This window comes from Lepisma saccharinum, chromosome 4 (assembly GCF_977018435.1).
Source record: "Lepisma saccharinum chromosome 4, izLepSacc3.1, whole genome shotgun sequence".
Taxonomy (NCBI): domain Eukaryota; kingdom Metazoa; phylum Arthropoda; class Insecta; order Zygentoma; family Lepismatidae; genus Lepisma; species Lepisma saccharinum.
Window position 1 is genome coordinate 110,936,615 of NC_139232.1, and position 10,106 is coordinate 110,946,720.

The 10,106-nt window shown below is 36.6% G+C and overlaps 1 protein-coding gene and 1 pseudogene across 1 annotated transcript; both read right to left on the reverse strand.

The window, feature by feature from the left end:
- Window positions 1–1,325: 1,325 nt before the first annotated feature.
- LOC145986760 (sepiapterin reductase pseudogene) lies at window positions 1,326–2,942 on the reverse strand (annotated as a pseudogene).
- An 8-nt stretch (window positions 2,943–2,950) lies between these two features.
- On the reverse strand, window positions 2,951–9,206 carry LOC145986761 (coiled-coil domain-containing protein 32). Its single transcript, XM_083121144.1, has 2 exons — window positions 9,054–9,206; window positions 2,951–3,267 (listed from the first exon to the last, which is right to left on the reverse strand). Exons 1-2 carry the CDS (start codon window positions 9,184–9,186, stop codon window positions 2,951–2,953), a joined length of 450 nt encoding a protein of 149 aa, XP_082977270.1. The 5' UTR covers window positions 9,187–9,206.
- Window positions 9,207–10,106: the final 900 nt, after the last annotated feature.

A 10,106-nucleotide genomic window follows, 5' to 3' on the forward strand; every position in this document is an offset into this window, starting at 1 on the left:
GCTGGTACACTGTTCTACACATCCTCAGAGTTTGGATTCTTTCTGGGTATTGCAATTTTCACAAACAGCAGTGTATATGAAGTGTAGGAATTTTTCTAGTGATATCCCTGCAGAAACATTTCACTCAGTCTGTAATAAAGGATACCTAGGGCCAACCCTGGTTTGGTAACAGCAAAAACTGAGTGTGATGCTGATCGCATCACCTTCAGAATGTGTAAAACCCTCCATCTCCTTGGTAAGTTGCAATGTGTCAAGTACAATTTTGGAATGCACAGAACAAAACTATCAATAAATATTAGGGACTCATTGTGGTAATATAGCATAGTGAGTGTGTCCAAGACCAACAAAGGGTACATGAACCAATCTTGCGACCACTATAACTATATAAATAAGGAACTATGACTTTGGGCCAGTGACTTTAGGACGTAAATCACATAGTTTGTTAGATATTTGCTGTTATTTGTGTCAGAAACAAAGTTTTACACCAATTCTAAAAATTAAGTAAATAATTGGAGTTTTCTAATTCAATTAGGATGCAAGGTAGCTCCATCAAACAAAAACCATAACTTATAAAATTTTCTGCTCTAACATTTTGGTTATCTTCACTTTTTGTGTACAATTCACCATTTTCGAGATATTATTTTTATAAATTTTCAAGATGAATTTTGGCGCCATTTTTTAAGATGGCGGCGATCCTACAGGTCAGAGAGTGGTAAACTCTTTAAAATCGGATTCTTCACATTTTTAACTATAAAGGCAGTTGGTTTCATTTCTGTTGCAATTAGTTCACCAGACGACATTACTTTACTAGACTATAAGGTGTTTCACTCAATAAAGATTTTTTTATTCCTAGTCCCAAGACCATCCCACCATAAAACTTACACCAAACAAAGATTACACTTAACTATATAAATATACCTTATTTCCACAAAAATTAAAGATACGTTTTTTAGGTATTCAAGATCAAAGGTCATGTGACACTGAAATGAAATTTCAATATTTTCATGAGAGTAATTTTTATGAAACTATGCTCCCTTTGCTTCAAAATAAGCCCAAGATGAAAGTTATACCATAATTAGAAGAAAAGTTGTGAATTTTGTTTTGACCTTGTAAGCATAAATTTGACAAACACCATCCATCACTGATGGCTAAAATTTTACACATATACATTACTTCATGTCCCCTACCATTGTACCAAATTTTATGACAATCTGAGGTAGCCGGGTTGAAAACTTCATTTTTTGTGATGATTTGGCATGGAACGACCCCTATTCTACAACTTAATCCCATAATTATATGATTAAATGATTAAAAAGTTCAAAATAATAATAAAATAAAAATATATTTTTATGCGAGAGGCCTGGAAAAGTTTTGAATACCTGTACACTTTGATAAAATGTTTCTGCGAACCTTCAAAGATTTTTCTTGAACGAATTTTGTAAAAGTTAACATACCGCACTACTACCTTGCTAGCATTCCTCTCCTCTGCAACCTGCAAGCAAAGTGCACTTCTCCTGCCTGCTAGCAAACTCCAATGCAGCATGCTGCATTACACACACATATATATAAAGTTCAAAAGTTCAACATTGTGTATCTATGCTATACATAGCACAACAATGAACATACACAAAGAAAAAATAAGAAAAGAATTCAAGAAAAATAAAATTATGTTGTGAGAATGGTGACAATACATAATACATGTCCATTGTTACACAAAATGCTATGTAAATTTCTTGACTATTTCTGCACTTGCCAAATAAGATTAATTTTACTGGCTGTAACAATCATTGAGGGCTAAATCAAAAGTCAACTTAGCTCATATCACTCCACAATCAACTGTTTGGTATTTACAATAAAATATCACATTAATATCTAATCATTTTTATATCCCATCAACAATATATACATTAATAATGAAAAATAACATGTTGTCCATATTTTGAACAAAAAATGATTTGCTAAGATTCCAAGACAACTCAAACATATTAGAACCTAGAAAATATGACAAGTGTTTACAACACCCCATGAAACAATACTGAGACTTATAACTTTCTTCTTTAAAGAACCATATCATCATAGTAAACAATCCCCCTCCCCTTTAGTAACAAACTAATTCTTTTTTATGCTGATAAGTATGACTATTCTACATCAAAATAATCAATGTGGTCACCTGACTGAAATTTTTGATCCACTAAAATCCTTATCAGTTTGTTCACAGTTTGCTCTGTGGTAAGAATTGTCCTTTCCTTCCGCATGGCAATGTAATTCTTCCTCAGCTCATCATCACTGCTATCGCCTATGAGAGTATCAATCATGGCAGTTTCCACCGGGCCGGGAGAGTAGTTGAGGACAGTTATCGAAGGGTCTTCAAGTGCCAAAACCTTGAAGAACATCTCGCGCGATGCCTTCCCCGTACAGTATTGACTGCAAGACTTGAATGGCTGGATTGCACAGAGAGATGTGATGTTTATAGCCGTTCGCTTCTTCACATGCTCTGTGAAGATGCTGAAGAACTTTGTATTGAGAATTATCATTGAAAAGACATTAAGCCTAAAATAATCCTCCCAGCTTGAAATGTTATCCATTGCGATCGCCTTTCTTGTAATATCGCCTAGCGAACCAGCATTGTGTATTATCATTGCATGGTCAAAGTCTGAAGGTTTAACGTTCAACACATTGAAAGAATCTTGAATTAGTTGAGTATAAGTACCGCCATCTGCCTTAGACAAGTTGACAGGATAAACTTCTACTTTCACCGGAATGTGAGCCATGCTTGCCTTGGTGTCATTCAAGTTTGTCTCGTTTCTCGCAACTAAAATCACTACGGAACCTTCCTTGAGAATTTTCGCAATTTCAATGGCGCACGTTCTTCCGATGCCTTGACTTGCGCCAGTTATCAGGCAGTATGTTTGCAGGTTGGAAAAACTCTCGGATGTTGCCATGTTGAAAATCACTCTGGATTTGCAGTCTTCCCAATATCTTCCTTGTGCAGTTCTTCCTGGACGTTACTGTTCTCCTCTTCGAGCACCTTTGCCAGCTCGTCAGCCTTTAGTAGCTCCACCAGTTCACCTAAAGTGAGTGCTTGCCTGTCCGGCGCAACCTTTCTCAGGACAAAGTTCGAATTCACGGGAGCATCCAAGTCATCACCTTGCAAGGAAGAGTCACCTTCGGTCATCAACCTGACGATGGCAGACTTGTGAGTCTCTTCCAGCGATTTCACGAGATCCTTCTTTTGATTGCCGCCTTTCAACCTCCTCAGCTTCCTCTCTATAAATATACATCAGAGAATATTGATACAAACTAGTAAGCTTCTATTTTTTCGAAAGTTCATGCAACCTACCTACCACTCATCCTTCACATTAAGAATGGGAGGAAAGCGGGACACAAGACGTATTGGAACAAGAAAGATGGGAAGGGCTGAAGGGCCATATGTATAGGCAGTGCTTTTTTTTTTCTGACGGTACACAATGGTATGTTGTACCGGCACCTTTTTATAGGTGAGAATAAACCTCATAACATTTTAGCGCAATGCCTGCCTGCCCCTCTCCCTCTCTCTCTTCTCTCCCCCCCCCCCCTTTTGCATGTGTAACTACATTGATGCACAACTTTTTTCAAAATCCAAACAGTGCTCATTACTTTAAGCAAGGTTCAAATTATTGCTAAAATTCTAATTATAATTAGTATTCCTGCTAGGAGAATTTTAAAAATATCATAAAACAATCGGAACCATTACCAAAAAAATATACGGTACCAGTTTCATAGATCGGAGACACATTAAAATCGGATATTTTGTATTTCGCATGGTTCAGACTTACCAATTGTGCATTGCGAAACATAGTTCTAGGTGCCATTATGCTTTTTACACGAAAACAAATGCAAATTTTCACATTCTGAGTGCTTTTTTTAATTCCTTTCTTCGCTTCTATAACACAGAATATGGCGGGCACATCTTGACTCACGTTGTGGGTATGCAGTGTTTCAACCTTCTTCACTGAAAAATACCTACTATCGTGTTCGTCACCGGTGGAAATTATACATGGATAGCCCCACGAACCATTATGCACGGTAGCTGACCAATAGCTCCATGAACCATTCATGGATAGCACCACGAACCATTCACGGATAGCATCACAAAACATTTCCAATAAGGTTAGGTTTGGTTACGTTAGGCAAGCATAGAAAAAAAAAGAGGGATTGAAACACTGACAGGGGCTTATGTCATCAAACGTATGCAGCATCAGGTTGTTGTAGGGCAAGCAAATGAAAGCAATGGCAGTTGTGCGTCAGTAAGATATTTCTCTTGAAAATAACATGATTTCCCGGTCAAATCTATTCCACGATGAAAGAAAATACCTTGACGAACGTTGTAAACCTTGGAGAAACTCATTTCTGTAAGTAGTTTATTGTGCAAAATTGAAGAAATGTGTCTCCGATGTATGAAACTGTTACCCAAAAATTCATTGGTGTACCAAATCCATGTTTTGGGGTTATTTGAGGTTATTCTCCATCAAATCTCATCTAGTATTCACTTACACTCATAGTCACAAGGGATTCAAATTAAGAAATATTCCATGTTCCAGCACTAAAAGATTCAAGAACACACAACTCCTGGCACCATGTTTAAAAGAATGAGAATCTCAGAGCTTGTGTAAGGTTCTCCAATATTTGTTGTATTAGGCACTAAATTTGTTCTTCCTTCTAAAAAAAATATTTGTTTCAGTTGCATTAGTGATCGAGTTACACAATTATGCACAGTTTTCCAGCCAAATTTTATCTTGTCTGTTTATTTGCAAATAGCTAGTGCATGTAATAGCAGGCAAACTATTCTCTACATTGTGTATTCAGTGTGGCATCATGTATGGTTCATTCAAAATAAATTTTGAGTCAAATGTACCCCTTCTGTGAACAAATTTTAATTGATTTCTTTGGGGGTGTTCATATTTAAATTAATATTTAAGCAAAGTCAATAACACTGAATCACTAATTATGACATTTATGAGTAACAGACAAAGAATACTTTGCCAAGAAAGCAAAGGGGTGCTTTGCTTTGCAAGGTGAAATGTTAACCATCTTGCCATGAAAGCTAGCATATCTTTAGTTGAAAAACTTAACAATACACTTTATTTTTATTTGCTTTTAGAACAATCCCAGAAATATTCAGCATAGTGATTTAAATATTGCAATTGGGATTACTTAGTACACAGTGAAGTGACCATGCATATAAAATTAAATTCAACTGATACACAGAGCAGATAGTGGAGAGTGTTAGGAGAATAGTACAAGATTGGAACACCGTGGAAAGAAAGGAGTGGTGGAAGAACAGAAGAAAATGGAGAAGTTTGACTTCTATGCCGACCCAGCCAGAGGCAGGAATGAGCCAAAATTCAATTAAAATACTTCAAATCTGAGCACCAACCATTTGTTTTATACTTGTTTGTTTTACCAAGATGATATAACAAAGTTCTCAAAAGAACTTGTCCCCTTACAGTTAGTTACACAGCAAGAAACCAGTTGTGGATATGTTCGTTCCATAAAATGAAGTGTTTGAGAACTGAAATTAAAGCTCTAAGAAAGCAGAGAACCAAGTCCACTCCAGCATTGGTGCAACTGATTCCGAAGAAACCAATTGAATGTAGAAGAGAATGAAACTAGCAATCGACAATTTGCCTACCATTGCATTCTTATAGTGTGTTATAGTGCAATACAGATATCTTTGCCATTGCGCAGATACCAATTTTCATTTTGTCTCTCTCTCTCTTAGCATCACGTGTTCTACGCTGCTCGCCGACCTTCGCCATTTTGTCATTCCATTCCTGGACACACTCGCGCAAACATCATTGAAAACAACTGAATAGAGCTCCAGCTCGCGGTTCACACCGTTCAGCAGGGATGGTAATGTGGCAATATAGCATGGCGTAGTGGTTGCTTATTTTATGCAGAGCATGTTCATTGGCTAGCTAGTGACTAGTGATGCCAAATGTAAATATGAAGCACTATTTCTGTTACGGAAGGAGAAAGGCAGAATGACTGTGAGTTTTGTTGGATTGTAAACAGCATATTTTTATTTTAAGTATTTGACTGGTTTGACATTGTGAATTACGTGTGTGTAAGTGAAAGTTCATGTGTTTGGTTAGTGAAAGTTTAATTCCATAATGCCTCCAGTACTATTGTTCATATTTCATCACTTCAGAATCGCTCAAAAGAAATAAATTAACGTGGATGCATGAGCATTTCAACCCTCGTCTCCCGGCACGTGTTCTTGTAGGAATTGTATGATGGAAGCTGTTATTTTTGCTGCTTAATATGATGCATGTTGGTCTTTTTTTGTGTGTGTATTAAAATTGGCATGTTTTGATGAGTGACAAGTTCATAACAAAAGAATAAGCCACGCGGCTTATCGTCTGGTGCCAATATATGTACTTCTTATTCTTGTTGCAGAAGCAGACATCCTTTGTAAATGTACAACAAAGGCAGCTGACTGTCGGCGATCACAGAGAGGCAATAATACTGCTTAAGGAGGAGTGTTTGTGGTCCAATTGTTGCTGTTTAACACGTTCGCAAGTTACACTGTTCTACAAATTTTTCACTTTTTTCTGTTACAGAAAAGAAAGTAGCTCTTTCTTACTGAAATTGACCTCCTGAACACGAATTTCATTTTCTGAGATTGGCTCTTAATTTGAGTTACGGCATAATTCATGTTACCCATAAGCAATACGTTGGTTCTTATTTTTCAGATAGCATAATTCATGTTACATAACAATTAATCATAATCAATGTGGGCATAACTTAATAAATATATTAAGTGTGTCTGCAAAAGGAGGCCAGGGGAGGCACTTGGGAAGAATTAATACAATTCAAATTTTGAAATTAAAGCGTGAAAACATAGATGAGAGATGCCGTGAAAGACAGATGCAAATTAACTTAATGCTGGTGATGCTTTATGATAATTCTATTAACTGGGGGAAAACATAACTCTGCACCTGTTTCCTCCACTTTAAACACTTCCGTATTCAGCATCCTCATATTAGTAAAGATTGGGTACTCTCATTTCTGTACCAAAACATTTGTAGAACAGTGTTATTAGTTCTCAAACCAGTGGTAGTGTCAGTCGTGCATCATATGTCATTGCAGTTCCAGTACCAGTGTGGACGGGCTTATTGGGAGTGAACAGTTAAAATGCCCCCAGGTCCATTAATGCAATGGAAAAATAATAAATTGTTTAATTTTATTTGAAATCACTATGCAGAAGTCTTTACATCATTTTGGGTAATTTTACACAAGGATTAGTCCACACATAGCGGTTTTAGTCCATATGTATGTACATATAAAGCCACTTGTTAGCACATATAAATCCCAGCCCTGGTTATAATGCATGGCGTTTAAAACTCAACGTTAGATAGAGCTGAGTTCTCTAATTTCCTTGTTCTACGAACAGCTGTGCCTCGGCGCACTGTAGCGATTTTCTATCGAGCAGATTAGCAACACTGGTTCTCCCATTCTACTGCGCCGATCACGCAGGAATATCTGGGTTTGACTATATGTAACACAAATACATTTCATATGTATCTCACTAATATGGTTGTTTAAGAATGTATTCAAAAGTAAAAAAAAATACATTTTCCATGGTCTAAAAATCATTTAATGTTGCCTTAAAAAACCTACATCTTATAAAACATGCATTTTTGACAAATCCACGGAACAGTTCTGAATCTTTAATGATCTTCACAATTTTGACAGGAGTATTAGGAAAGTTCGAAGCTTGGAGAAACTAATTAACACAGTTAAAACTTCTATTATTTACTGGAGAAATTATGATTTGAAAATTAGCTTACTCAAGTTGCCAATCTTGGTTTACGGTCGTCTCAGACATGCAGTTCTGGCAGATTTTCTCACCAGGCTCAAACAGGGTTTCGTGCTTGAGACTAGATATTATGTGAGCACGTGCTGGAAGGATTTTTGGACATTATTTTAATGCAAAGAGCCATAAACCTGGCCTACTTAACCTAACTTAACAGCGAAAGATTTTGCAGATGTAATACCCTTTTGCTGCTCACGCACATGAAGTAGATGGCAGAAGCCAGAACTTTTTTTTTTGGGAGGGGCTCATTCCTTTTCAGCAGCCGCCACCTAAAGGTCAAAAATGTTCCGCTATGCATATGAGGTACGTAGAAATGATTTTTATTTGAAGATAAACGAGTTAAATGTGTCTCCGGCATATCTAACTGGTACCCTTTTAACTTCAAATTCGTCATTAGGAGGCTTCAATTAGTGAGTATGCCAAATATGAAGAAAATCGGAGTCCGGTCATCTTAAGCCGTTCCTATAGGAGTGTATGGAAGGGAAATATCGTTCTCAAAACAAGATGCAGTAAATAATCAACGAGATTCTGAAGTACAGTAGAGCGTCGATTATACGAAGTAATTGGGGGACATGGGTGTTCGGAAAACTGGTTTGTTCGGATAATCGAACTGTACATGTTTATTTGCCAAAAAGAAGTACTGTACAGTAAATTTATTCATAAAAACAGGCATCTCTTTAAGTATGTATTACAAAGTAACGTACAAAGGCAACTTTAGTAGGAATATATAGTATGTGGTACAGTTTATTAAACAAAAATATGTACATATTACATACGCATTTTGCATGAACAATACACACAGTACACAAAATTAACGTTTAAAAAAATCCTTTATTTTGGTCTGTCTAAGCAAGCCTACACGCTTACGAGCAGCTAAGTCACGTACTTTTTTCATTACAGATATCTGAAAGTGAGCGAGTACACAGTTCGGTTAAGCGGTCGTTCGGTTGACCGACGTTCGGATAATCGACGCTCTACTGTATATGTTAACATACATAAGTAGAAACTGAACAATGTAAAAAATGTCTGTGCACCATGATTAATTCCGAATTAAACATATGGAACTTGAGCCCACTGTACATTTTTTCCGTGAATTGGAATTATATCAGTGTTCTCAATTTTACAGTCACATTTTATTATAATTATTCCAGTACAAATGTTGACATTAAATATAAAAACTATAAATGTGTCTTACCTAAAGATGCTAAATATTCTGCTGAATCTGGGAGCCGATTGTAAGGTTTAAAATCGTCTTCAAATTCGAGACCACCTTTGCTTTCTCCGGACGGGACTTTTGACCGTGTCAGCTCTGTCAACCAAGGATCCATGTTTTCGTGGAGTGTCTCCAGTACCACTGAATATAGCAGAGTTCCAAAGTTGAGATGTAGCGCGTTTTATGCTTTAATCACGTTTTATTTACCCTTATGTAAATGTTGGCGATTTTTATCTCCTTGTATATTGTGCGATTAAAACATGACATCAACTTTAAATTAATCATGAGATGACAAAACTGGACATCTTTCAACAAGCAGATTTTTGTTAACCCGGCGGTTTACCGAAGCTTACTGCTTAGCATTTATACGAATTTGAGCGATACTGGAGGGTTCCGTTGCCAGCTCATATCATCCAGCACAAAGTAGTGAAAGAACTCAATAGATGGCAGAAGTGCAGTTTGTATGAATTAACGTATGTTTTGTTAGTTCCCAGATTCATCACGAGGTACGCATAGATACTGTTGAGTATCTGATTTTGATTCTTTTTTTGGTTGCGTTAACACTTGGATTATTTGTACCCGTCACATGAATCAAGTGTTGGCGCACCTAGAAATTTTAAATTCAAATCAAACAACAGCATATATGTGCACCTCGTGGCGAATGGTATCTTTCCCACTAAGCTAAAAATAGCAAAAGTCAACCCAGTATTTATAAATGGAAGTAAAAACATGGTTCAAAATTACAGACCAATTTCATTACTACCTGTGCTAAGCAAAATTCTAGAAAACTTACTAAAACGTCGCCTTCTACAGTTCCTTAATAAACACAACATACTATCAAAAGAACAACATGGATTTATTGAAAATAAAAGCACAGCAAGTGCAACACATACATTAATCGAAAACATCTTGCAAGGTATAAACGATAAAAAATTAGTTCTCGGAATATTTTACGACTTGACAAAAGCCTTTGATTTAGTAAACCACAAAATATTAATTTCTAAAATGGAACACTATGGGATAAGGGGTAACGCG